This window comes from Myodes glareolus, chromosome 2 (genome assembly GCF_982192425.1).
Source record: "Myodes glareolus chromosome 2, mMyoGla1.1, whole genome shotgun sequence".
NCBI lineage: Eukaryota > Metazoa > Chordata > Mammalia > Rodentia > Cricetidae > Myodes > Myodes glareolus.
This window is the reverse complement of record NC_142027.1, coordinates 6,222,518-6,235,401: the sequence shown is the minus strand read 5'-3', so window position 1 is coordinate 6,235,401 and position 12,884 is coordinate 6,222,518. Positions and strand designations below refer to the sequence as shown.

At 43.0% G+C, this 12,884-nt stretch overlaps 1 protein-coding gene across 5 annotated transcripts in view; it reads left to right on the top strand.

Annotated features, from left to right (window-relative positions):
* The window catches only part of Ttc3 (tetratricopeptide repeat domain 3), a 98,599-nt gene that overhangs the window by 23,966 nt on the left and 61,749 nt on the right, over positions 1-12,884 (top strand). For all 5 annotated transcript variants that reach the window (XM_085685804.2, XM_085685805.2, XM_085685807.2 and 2 more), the window contains 2 exons: positions 7,570-7,624; positions 12,617-12,779. In XM_085685804.2, the coding sequence (XP_085541930.1) occupies positions 7,570-7,624; positions 12,617-12,779 (218 nt within the window). The remainder of the gene's footprint in view (positions 1-7,569; positions 7,625-12,616; positions 12,780-12,884) is intronic.

Genomic DNA, 12,884 nt, shown 5'->3' with positions numbered 1-12,884 from the left:
AAACTGAAATGAAAAAAGATTAAAGGCTTGAATGAATGCTAAAATGCGTAAGTGATTCTGAAATATTAATCCTAGAACATTAGAAAATAAAAATACTCAATTTTTAAAATAACTTTGGTAAGATTTCTCTCTAAAAAGGTAAAAATATGTACATTGACTCTCACGACAGTCTGTCCTGAGTACTTTGTACATATTTATTCCTAAAGCCTTCACAACCGTGGGAGATACTGTGCTGCAGACAGAGCCTGATGTCACTTTGGGAAGTGACAATAGAGTACGGTGGAAATGGGACTTGGGAAGTTGAAACCGATGGTCCACATAGTCACACTTAGGAGGCCTGCTCTCCTTCGTCACATGCAGTTTGAAACTACAAGTCTCTCTTTCATACCCATCAGATTGGCAAGGCTTAAAACCTTCGTAATACCAAGTATTTGAGAGGATGTGGAACAAGGGAAACTTTGATCCTCGCCTGGAGACAGTGTTAATGGTACAGTCGCTGTGGAGCGCAGTCTGACAAGGTGAAGGAAGATATGCACACTCCGCAGCCCGCGCCTAGGGTCTTCTCTTCCCAGCTGTCAGATGTGTACCAAGAAGACGCGTGCAAGCCTTCACCTAGCCGTGTTTGTAAGAGTAAAGACACGGACAACGGAAACCCATCAGGAGGAGTGGATGAATGACTTGCGGTGTATTCACACGAAGACGTTTTAAATAGCACTTACGATGAGTGCGATGTTGAGTGTCAAGCAAGTTGCAGAATGATTTGTACAGTGTGGTGCCATTTACATACTGTTTAAAACATGCAAAATAATGCACATATTCATATTAATATGAAATATGACTTTCAAGTGTTTTTAAAATGTGTGGGCATGTTACATATCAAATGAGTGGCTATCTCTGGGGAGAGAAGGAGGGGACAAGGTTTTGGACACAGGAGAGGTTGTATAATGGTGTCAGCTGTAACAAACCTGTAAAAAGAACCGGAGTGAATATGGCAAAATGTTAATTCTTGCTAAGTTGATACACAAGTGTCCTTCATGTTAATGTTATGTTCTCTGAATTGTGTATACTTGAGATATTTGATAAAAAGTAAAACAGGTATAATTTAAAATGCACATAGAAGGGAAAATACAACACTATCAAGGTCAGAATGAGACATGATCTTGAAGGAGAGGAAACACCGTCGTGTTGTAGTTAGTGGTGCGAGGAAGAGCCAGAGACGGCGGGGTGTGAACTGGGAAGCAGACACTCCATCCTGAAGTGACCAAGGAATCCGTGGTGACTGTAATGTTGAAATAAAGAGATTGTCACTCAGAGAGACCTTTGAGAGGATGCAGGTGAGGCCAAGAGCCAGCATACACCCTGGGCCTGGATGTTGTGTGTGTGAAGTAAAGAGCTGGGATCGCACCCTCAGGCTGCTGCTGCTTCTCCCTTGGAATCCTTAAGCGTAGGGGTGTGCTCATGAATCCCAGGACTCCAGCCTTGGATGAGATTGTATTCTGGTCTTCTAGAAGCACACTTCACAGTCATAGTATGTTATCACAGTGATAGTTGTAATTCAAGTGACCAGAAAGTTCCAGTATCATCCATAAGAAAAGGAATCAGATACGCCTAATTTAGGCAGCTGCAAAAGCTTCTGTAATGTGCTTGAGTAGATTTTGCCTGCTCTATCTCATTTTTGGGAAATTTGGATTCTTCTTAGGGGCATAATAAACATTGCTAAGGGGAAATGTAATTGGAGATGGGGGGCATGTATCCCTGAATATTCTAATTTGCTTCGAAAAGTCCTTAGCCTTTGTTAATTATTTATCTGCAATATTCCTTTTCATTAGAACCCAACCATGATTTGTGTAGCAGAGAGATTTTAAGTTCTGTTGATTTGTTTTCTGAATTTCTGAGATGAGAGAAACAGCATCTTACCCATGTTTCTGTGAATACCCCTCCTCTGAGTGTGTGTCTGTGGGAGAGAAACAGCATCTTACCCATGTTCCTGTGAATACCCCTCCTCTGAGTGTGTGTATGTGGGAGAATGCATGCAAATGCACGTCTGCAGGGCCCACACGGTTAGTTTATTGTGTGCTGTTTGTATTCCTTGTGGTTCTCAGTCCATGGTCTGTTTTTATTTAGAAGCACTGGATTGCCAACTGTTTGGGGAGCGCACTCCTTTTTAAAAGCTGTAACTTTATCTTATCTGTGCAGGTGTTTTACCGCATCTATGTGTGCACCATGTGTATACACATTATGTGTGCACACAGTGCCCATGGAAGCCAGAAGAGCAAGTCAGATCTCCTGGAATCGGAGTCACAGACAGTTGTGAGCTGCCCTGTGGGTGCTGGGAACTGAACCCAGGTCCTCTGCAAGAGCAGACAGTGCCCTTAACCCCTGGGTCATCTCTCCAGCCCCATTTTCCCCCTTCTTATAAAAGAAGTGGGTGCACATGATAAAATTTTGAACTGGAAAGGATCCGCTGACAGCTTTTGTGTGCTGTCCCCTTCCTACTCTCTTCAGAGCCTGTTTCCATCATGCCTCGTGTCTGTAGAAGCGCACACGGTGAACCAAGCCGCTTTCCATTACATGTGTCAGAATAAAGGCGGTTTGAGGTCATTCGTGAGACACATTCTTTTTAAAATCATGAGTGAAAAAACCACTGCATATGCTGTTGTATAATTTGCTTTTTTTAAGATTTATTTTTATGAATGAGTGCTCTGTCTGCATGTACAACTTCATGCCAGAAGAGGGTATCAGATCTCACTACAGATGGTAGTCAGCCATTGTGGGTGCTGGGAGTTGAACTCAGGACCCCTGGGAGAGCAGTCAGTGCACTTAACCTCTGAGCCATCTCTCCAACCCTAATTTGCTTTTTAAATGTTAAAACGTACACATATAATATATATTATATATAATACGTATTATATATAATAATATATATACCACTGTGTATCGAGATCTTGTTCTTGTTTGTGGGCAACATTTAATTGGCTGGATACTCAAGTGATCCATCAGGTTGTACTAATATATGTTTGAATAGGCTACTTGGATTAGGCTGTAGATTACTTATAATTACAAATTATTAGAGTATAGAAAAAGAATAAACAAAAACGACTGGGTGGTGGTGGTGGTGGCACTTGCCTTTAGTCCCAGCGCTCAGGAGGCAGAGGCAGGTAGGTCTCTGTGAGTTTGAGGCCAGCCTGGTCTATAGAGTGAGTTCTAGGACAGACAAGGATACACAGAGAAACCCTGTCTCAACCCCCCCCCAATTAAATATATATACATTTATATAATTTTCACTTAAGTTAATTAAATGTAGATTTTAATGACTATTTATAGTCAATACTCAGGTGCTAATTTGTCTGTGGAATAAATTCTGGGTAAGCCACTTTTGCTCTATTAGGTGAAGGAGCATGTCTTGTTTTAAAGCTCGGATTTGAAACATCTTGCTTCTGTTGGCAGTTGTTAGTCACTGTATTTGACAGTAGCTAAGTGAATTTTGTTTTATGCTTTTAATAGTAACATTGAGCTACTTGGGGAATAGTTAGTTTCTTTTTTTCATCTAGTCTGACCTTGAAAGTAATGATTGATAAATACAAGGAGGGGGGATCCTTGACAGCTAGCCAATGGCTTGTATACTTAACCGTGCCCATACATGTGGTTTGAGAAGGTCCGTACATAGCATCTTCTCCCTCACCCTGCCCAGCATCAGTTGACATGGGCGTGGAATGGAACCTAAAGGTGACCACCATCCTCACTAGTACAGACGTTGGGACTGCAGGCCTTCAGTATGATTGTTAGATGGTCAGTACTGATCCACTCACAGGCAGCCAGGGCCTGGGAACCTTAAGCCTGAAAGAAAATCACATAATCTAATCTTCTGTCTGTGTTAAGGTCCCAGAGTAATAAATAAAAAAGAAAAATAGCAATATTATATGTAAAGTGTTAGACTGGGGTTTGTCTGGGGAAGCAAACATGCTTTGTGGTAATTATAATAAGTCGGAACACTTGGACTAGAGCGCGGTTCTCAGAGCTCCAGCATTGTCGTCTCTAGTGTCCCCATTGTCACAGCCTGTAGCCCTCCTGCACAGTGCCCCTCACTGCTTGTCTGCTGTGGTCAGGATGAGCAGTGGTGTTCACGTTGCTCCAGGTATAACGTGGTCACATGCTGGGAAATCTACTTAATTTATAAATTTATAAATAAATTTAATTTACAATTAAATTATTAACAAACTGGCATACTGTTATGGTACCACTGTATTAATACCCATTCAATCTGATTGAACAAGCAGTACCAGGGCTCTTGTTATGCCTGATGTCAGAAATGGACAAGAATAGACAGTCCCTTGAACAAGCAGTACCAGGGCTCTTGTTATGCCTGATGTCAGAAATGGACAAGAATAGACAGTCCCTGTGTTCTAGCCAGTGAGCCAGCAATATGGAGCCTGCATTAGAAGTTGTGTATGTGTTCATGGAGCTGACGGTGTGCCCAGTGGACTCAATTACAGAAGGGAGAAAAGGTGGTTAGGGTCTACACTTTGCAGGTTATAGTAAGGCTGTTGGCCGTTAAATGGGGTGATAGGAGGCCAAAGAATTTTAAACAAGTTGAGGCTATTACTCATGGTTAGCACCTTTGGAAAATTATTCTGTTTCCAGGAAATTAGTTTGAAGGAGCTGCAGCAAGGTTGAGGCTGGGGAGACTGTCGGAGGAGTGAGCCATGTGGACCATGTTCTGTAGCCAGAGGGGCTGCCAGTGGAAGGCTGTGAGCTGAGAACTGTGCGGATTGCAGTGTAGATGACTTCTAGAAATGCCCGGGCAGAGAGACTTGCTGCTTCGAGTCTGCTCTAGGTCTAGGGAACAGACTGAACTGGCCTAAGTGAGAAAGAAGTTTAATTCCCAGGCTATAGAAGAAGGTGGCCCTGAGGTGATATGTCATGGCCCAGGCTATCATCTGAGTCCTAGATTTGTAGCCTGAAGAACTTGGCTAGAAAGTTGCCACTCCTCCCCTATGGTGGCAGGATGCCACCTATGACTTAGCTGTCAGGCCAGCTGTGTTGGGAATAGACTGGATTCCTGGAAGTCAGTTTGAAATAGCACCTGAAGCCCAACATTGCCCAGGCACCCCTTGCTCTTCCTTCCGGTTGCTCTTCCCTTCTCCCCGGAATGTTTGCCTAGACTTCCATTGGGCAGTTTTTTTATGCAATGCAAATGTGATCGTGTACTGTATGCTTTGGCTTGTTGTGTTTGGCTCTTATCACTGTGTGTGTGGGGAGTCATGTTGTTGCATGTACTTTTAAAGTAATCACCAATTGCATGGATTGCCATATTTTATCCAGCGTGTCATTGATGGGCATTTTGGTAGTTTCTAGTATTTGACTGTCGGTGGTACCAGTTTCTGTTTAGTGTACAATCGGGGACAGAGGCCTGCTTGTCTTCTGCTGTAGTGGTAGCTTTCCTGTGACGGAATCATTCCGTGTCCTGCAGGGTGTAAGTTTCAGTCCACGTCCACTGATTTAAACATGATAAGTGTGGAGTGGCATAAGCCTAGTTGGTGCACACGCCTGCAAGTTGGTTAAGGACACTTGAACGTTTTCCCATGTGCCGATTGCCTGTTTGGATGTCCTGTTTTGAAGTAATTGTTGGTCTTTCCATGAGTTGGGCGCTTGTCTCGATGGCACTTGTGTGGTCTGGGTGACAGTCACCGAGACCAGTACTACAAGCGTCTTCCCACTCAGTGGCTTGCCCATGCAGAACCTGCTGTTTGCTTTTCTCCAGAAACTATGAGTTTTAGGGATGATGAAATGGTTCAGTGGGTGGCACCCATCACCACATTGGGAAATCTGAGTTTGATCACAGGTTGCACATGGTAGAAAGGATAGAACTGACTCCATACTCGCCTCCCTACTACAGCACACACACGAACACACACACACACACGAACACACACACACACACACATACACACACACAATCAATTGCTATCAATTTGTAGCATACTGCAATTTATCAGTTTGTTCCCTTTATGGTAAGCACTTTTTATGTTGTGTTTATAATCTTTTGTCTGCTCTAAGGCCACCAGAGTGTTCTGTTTCTTCTAAAAGTTCGATTTTTTTTTTTTTTTTGGTTTTTTGGGGCAGGGTTTCTCTGTGTAACTGCCCTCATTGTTCTAGAACTAGCTCTTGTAGACCAGGCTGGCTTTGAACTCACAGAGACCCACCTGTCTCTGCCTCCCGAGTGCTGGGATTAAAGGCGTGCACCACCACCGCCCAACCTGTTTTTAAATCCACAGCCTCCTGAGCTTGTTTTAGTGTTGAGGGTGAAGGAGCAGTGGCCATGTGTGAGATGTGTAAGTGGTTCGGCACCGTCTGTTAACAATCTGCCCCGTGCACCGCGGTTACTTATGTCATAGAGCAGTTTGTACAGACTCTCCTGCCCAGCCCTCCATTCTTTTCTATTGGTCTAATTGTTATCTTTAGGAGGTTTTATTACTTTGTTTTTTCTTTTTTCATATCATGGAATATACCTTTAGTAGGTGTTAATGTTTGATGGTATGCTACCTCATTTTGTTCTTTTTTTTTTTAATGTTTGGAGCACAGTGACTTGGTGTGCGTGACTGAGATGAGGCATTTAAACCAGGGAGATGGAACAGGCAGTGAGTTGGACACGGAATGTGTGAGCTTACAGAAAAGAGCAGGATGTCTGAACTAGTGCTTTAGGTGTTAGACAGTTGGGAGAGGTGCTACGTTCGTTCCTCCATGGGTGTGCTGAGGACTTGTAAAACAAGCTGTGTGGGTGTCCTCAATTGAAGACAGGTGCCGGGAGGTAGACCGTGACCGTTTCTAGTGTAGTATGTACCTGAACAGATTAGCTAGACCATGGTCACCTTCCCCCTTCGACAGATGAAAGTGGGTTCAGAGCCAGTGACATCCTGCAGGCGCCAGCTGTATTCTAATTGCACTTAACGTGGGACTCGTGTTCTAGAGGAGCTGTTCTCAACCTGGGGGTCACCAACCCCTTTGGGGGGTCAGATGACCTTTTCACAGGGGTCACCCAAGACCATCAGAAAACAGATATTTGCATTCCATTTATATCAGCAAAATTATAGTTATGAAGTGGCAGTGGAAATAATTTTATGGTTAGGGTGACTGCAATATGAGAGATCGCAGCATCAGAAGGTTGAGAATTACTGTTCCGGAGTCTGCTCTGTTCAGTGTAGCTTAACTTAACGTGCTGTGCAAAAGGCTTGGGAGTTCCTTGTTGAGAATCAGAAGTTCTGTTAAAAGAGTATAGAAAGTCATGGGAATCATAAGTCAGCAGAGACGTTAGAGAGACACATAAGGATGCTCTGGAAATACTGGACCTAATCCTGGGGGGCTGTGGTGGGATCGGATGGTTTTTCCCGTTTGCTTTGTTTTTCTGCATTTTCTAACTTTGCTGCAGTGGACATTTATTGTATGGACTAAAAAAATTATTAGATTATATTTGTGGAAAATTCGCAACATACAAATAGATACATGATATATTGTACTTTAACAGTAAAAATTAGAATGTTTAAGTGCTTTATTTCTTGTTTTTCTTTTTAGAAACGCACTTAGTGATGGAAAGAGGGCCATTGTTTTGAAGAACACCTGGCCAAAGGTAGGCTTCTTCTGTATTGTACAGCAAGCGAGCTCTTGACCCTTACCACTGTGTGAACCACTGTGTAAGCCGGTCTGTGGGAAAATGCATTGTACACAAACATGCCAGGTGATTTACAGAGAGCTCAAGGATGGGGAACAGGTCCTGAGTTTACTGTAAGTTCAAGGCTCGGGTGGGCGCTGTGTAGTAAAGCACATCCCAGCAAGTAAGAAGCCCTCAGCCTCTTGGAGGAAGGGAGTGATGGGGTGGAGGAGAGGACTGGAAGGACTCAGAAAGAACGAATGAGAGAGGATTCCAAAGCTCCTCCCAAGTTTTAGTTCTATTTTATCTGGACACATTCATCACAGCGTGCATGTATTCCCTCTCATCCCCAGCCCCGAGTTTTCTTGAGTAACAGTGTACAAAGTCAACAGCAGAAAGCTTACACAGGCTTGTCAGGGCCCGAATGCACTGAGCGGCTAGGGTGAGATAACTCGTACACAGATCTCGGATATAGCTGGTAGGATTTAGATTCTGAATATGCAGAGTGCTCTTAAAGTAAGTAAGAAACCTGATAGGGAGGAGAACCAGTAAGTGAGTAAGTTTTCACAGAACAGAAAACTTGTCCCGAAGGGCCAGGACTGCAGAGATGTCTGAAAGGACAACGTCTCCCCAATGTCATTTTCCTGCACCCAAGTCAGGTGCTCAGACTGCCTGTAACAACAGCTCCGGGATCTCATACCTCTTCTAGACTTCCAGGCACATACCCCTCCATGCACACACAAGTACATACATATATAAACATAAAAATTTAAGTAGATATGTTTGAAAATGAGGAACGTGTATTTCTAATTAAGTTGTAGGGGATAAGAACAGAGACAACCCGAATGATACAGAGGAGAGGGCCTAAGGAGCACAGACCCATGTAGGCACAGCAAATGAGGTGATGTAATGATCCTCCTGTGGGCCTGAGGGTTCTGAGGGATGCATTGGGTAGTGGCAAGAATCCAGGAAGCTGGTGGGAATGAGCTGGCTTATAACTTATTACTTCAGGAAGAAGTAGGACGTACCCACCGTAATCACTGTATTCTCTGTGTGTGTACCTTAGGACATCACTTGATCCTCTGTACCCTGATGGCTACTTGATCTCCTGTGCATGTACCCTAGACATTTTTTTTTTGCATATCTACACATGGTAAAATGTACACACAGTCATTGAAGCCTTTTCTGTGTACAGTTTTGGTTCCACACTAATGATTGATTGATAGTGATAGTTGAGACTAAACCTGGAGGCATACATCCTAACAGATACCTGCCGCTGAGCCCTGTTCCCAAATATCCTACAGCTGAGCCTGTTCCCACTCAGCTTTCACACTGGTGATTGGTAGTGGATGGAGACTGAACCTGGAGGCTCACATACTGACAGGTTCCCTACCACTGAGCCCTGTTCCCACTCAGCTGTCTTCTTTCCCTTTTGGGATGGCGGCTTCATTAAGTTGCCCTGACTGTCCTTGAACTCACTCTGTGGTCCAGGCCTTGAACTTGTCCCTTCCCTTTCTCCTGAGTAGCAGAGGTCACTGGTCTCTGCCAGAAGGCCGGTCCTAACAGCATTCTTGTCCAGTGGGAAAGTAGATATATGTCATGTTTTCACTTGGTCCAAAACCAGAGTTGTTACTTTGTTTTTCTGACGCATTCACATCTTGAGCACCCGCGCTTTCCCACCCTGGTCTGGCTGTTCTTTCTCTGACTCACTCTGTTGACCTTTTCCCTCAGATCTGCAGGCCCCCATTTCACTTTCCTGCGTTTTCTGTCTTGAATGCTTTCCTTGAGCATTAGCTTCGTATTTTACTATTTTACTACTGATCATTCTTCACTTAGTGTCCGTTAGTCAGCTGTTTCCTAGTCACATCAGAATGCCAGCCCTGGCCCTTCTAGGCATTTTCTAGTCTCTTCTTCCTTTCTCCCCTTCTCAGCATTTAGCATTTTTAAAAACATACTATACATCCAGTTAAGTAACATTCTAAGGCAAAGGTTCTGTGATTTGTTCTAGAACCCGAGCTGTCTTGACCCTAGAATTAAATCGTAGAGCAGCAGTAGACAGATGAGGGTGAGACCAGCAGACACCTCAAGAGCACAGAGCCACACAGTCACGACTGACCAGTGACAAGAGCAGGCGCGTGAGTGCTGTTGCTCGCTTAGTTCTTAAACTGTTGACTACTAAATTGTGTTGGAAATAAGTCGGCTGGCTTATTAACATTTATGGATTTTAAAGACAGTATTAAATGAAAAGAGTCAATAAAAGCAAACATAGCATAGTTTAGGAGGACACTTACTCTTGCTAGTCTTTGCTCCTGGGAAGGAAAGGAAAAGAAAATTAGCAAGTTACCAAGGAGATTTTAGTCATGTATATAGTTTTAGTAAATAAAAGAGAATCTGAAACATGTATAACCTATTAAAGCTTAGTTCTCTCTGTTTTCCTACATCATAAAATTAATCATTATAGCTGGGGTTTAGGGCAGCTGAGGTGGCCTTGAGGTCAAGGCATTGACATGCAAGCCTGACGACTGGAGTTCCTTTTGTTGAAGGCTGTAACTGACTCCCGAATTGTCTGCTGGTTTCCACATGTGTGCTATGGCATGTGCGCACCTGTGTGTGCACACGGACGCACACTCAAGCACACACGCCCCACAGTGAGCTGTCCAGATAAGACAGATTGTTTGGGGCTGGATTCAGCACTAGATAGTGGTCGGTGTCTTGCTGTTGGCATAGTGAGTCACTCGTCTGCTGGAAATAGAAGCTTTGTTGATCACCAAAACTTGCATTTGGCGAGTATTTCATAAATATTTGTAAAACAGTTGAGGGATAGAAGTCTTCGTACTAAAACTCAGTTCACACTAGCTTTCCAAGGATCTGTTGTAAATTTATTAGAGTATTAAAATAAAACTTCCCTTTTTTTTTCTTACTGTGTGAAAACTTTTCTGATTACTTAATGCTCCCTATGTAAGTAGTCCCAAGGAAGACCTGGAGTTGTCTCTCTAGATGCCTGCCTTACCAGCCTCCAGCTGTTCTGTTGTTCCGGTTCCTTCCAGTCTGTCCCCTGCATTCTTCCTGCGCTGAGGTGTAGGCGCTCTCTTCAGAAAGGAGCCGTCTTAGGCTTACAGCTCTTCATCTCTCTTGGATCATTCTGTTCTCTTGCCCACAGTCAAGATTTTGTTTTGCTTTTTGTTGGTTTTGTAAGCCACAATTTCTTTTGTTTTTGTCCCTTGTCCCATCTTAGCTGAATGTATAAACTAGAGTCTAGGCGCCTTGATTTTACAGACTTTAACCGTGCAGTGACAGCCTTTGGATGCACAGCTGCAGTCCAGGGAAGAAGAACCCTCACCTAGCTATGTGGTTAATGTGAGGGACACCGGAAGGTAGTCCAGATTGGGCGAGGTGCCTGCCTACCTGGAGACCCATCACAGTGTCCTGGAAATTGTCCAGTTCCCTGCTTCACAGCCATGCTTTCTCTCAACTGTATTGTCAGGGTAGAATGCTAGAATTGATGGGTCTGCCAAAGGGATGGGAGATAGGACAGCACTGGGGGATTTCTTCTTGATGGTATAAATAATCAGAGTATCAAAGGCAGAATATGACTTTAGTAATTGATTTCAGGAAAGAGATAATTTTAATCTTAATTTAAACAACTTCAACAATGAGATCTGAGAAAACCCTTGTAAGTCATTGGGAGTTGCACTGAGTTTGTTAGTTGCAGGAAAAGGACCCGATAGAAGGTGGGAATAGTGGAGGTGGCAGGGAATGATGGAGATACTCTCTGTCAGGCTAGCTGTGTTTTCCTCGTTTAGAGCACGTGTGTAAACTCTTGACATGGATCTGTGTCTAGAGGTAGGATTTTGACCATGTGTGTCTGAGGGATCTCAGCTCTCAGGAAGTAGAGCACCCAGCCTTAGGGATAAGCAGTGTCGAACGAGGTACTCTATGAGTCAGTATCTTTGATCTGGGACTAGACAGTCTGGCTAAACTTCCTTAGAACTTGCAGACAGGTCCCAAGAACACAGCACAGAATCCGCATACACACAGACTTCTATTAATGCAAACTGATTTTTTTTTTAAAAAAAAAAAAAGAACACTTTTTTGGGACTGTTTTCATTTGGATTCTTGTTAAAAAGGAGTGTTCTCTGTAAGATAAATTGCAAATAAGGTGATCGGTACCAGGTGTCGTGAGTTAGGGTCCTTGCTTTTGTCTGTGTGAAGTGCTGCAGATTCCAGCCTCGGTGCTGCTGAATCATCACCTAGGAGGTCTGTTCCTAAAGCCTCAGTTTGGCATATAAGTAGCTCCAGAAGGGCCTTCGTTCTATTAGCTTTCTAGAGTCAAAAGTTAATGTTCTGAGCCAGAAATGATCTAAAGTCCTTAACATTGGAATTAAGAGTACATAAAGCCTTCGGCTTTCAGATTTCTCTTGCATCTGGAAACTGTTTACAGATAAGACTCACGCTGATCAAGTGCTGAGAACTGACCCAGCTGCAATTCTCTCTTGTCTCTGTGTTCTTGGAAGTGTTGGCAAAATAGCATACATACTGGTGGGTCCTCCCAACTGCAGGAGCCCTTGACTTTCACAGTGTGGGGGGTGTCACGGCTGAGATACTTATGCATTCAAATAGTCTGAAAAATTAACTTGTTTACTTATAGCTAATGATGTCATCTGTTCTGTACTTAGCCAAAATATTTTGTTTTTTAAAAGTAAACTATAACAAAAGTTAAATTATTTTCTGAGGGGTTCAGAAACTTGAAAATAGTGATTTTTAGGTTAATTTATTAAACATTACGTGCTTATTTGTAACTTTTCTCGTAGCTCATTAGTCACCTTAGTTTCTGGGATGGTAGTATTCTAATTTACTTTTCATTGATAGGCCTAAAGTAATCCATCAACCAAAATATTTTTCCTTATCTATCTTCTTTAACCTGAAGCATATTTTTTCAGAAAAAAAATGAAATTTATCTTTTTGGAACAGGGTCATTATCGTTATTGTGATGCTCTTTCTATGCTGGGGGAATATGACTGGGCCCTGCAAGCAAACATAAAAGCTCAAAAACTGTGTAAAAATGACCCTGAGGGAATCAAGGATCTAATTCAGCAGCATGTAAAGTTACAAAAACAGATAGAAGACCTGCAAGGTATTTCACCTAAGATTCTTTTGGTTACAGTCGAATTCCCTTTAAAATTTTGAAAATGGATTTCTTGGATTAATGGAGGACCGTACCGATTCTCAGATGGTTTGT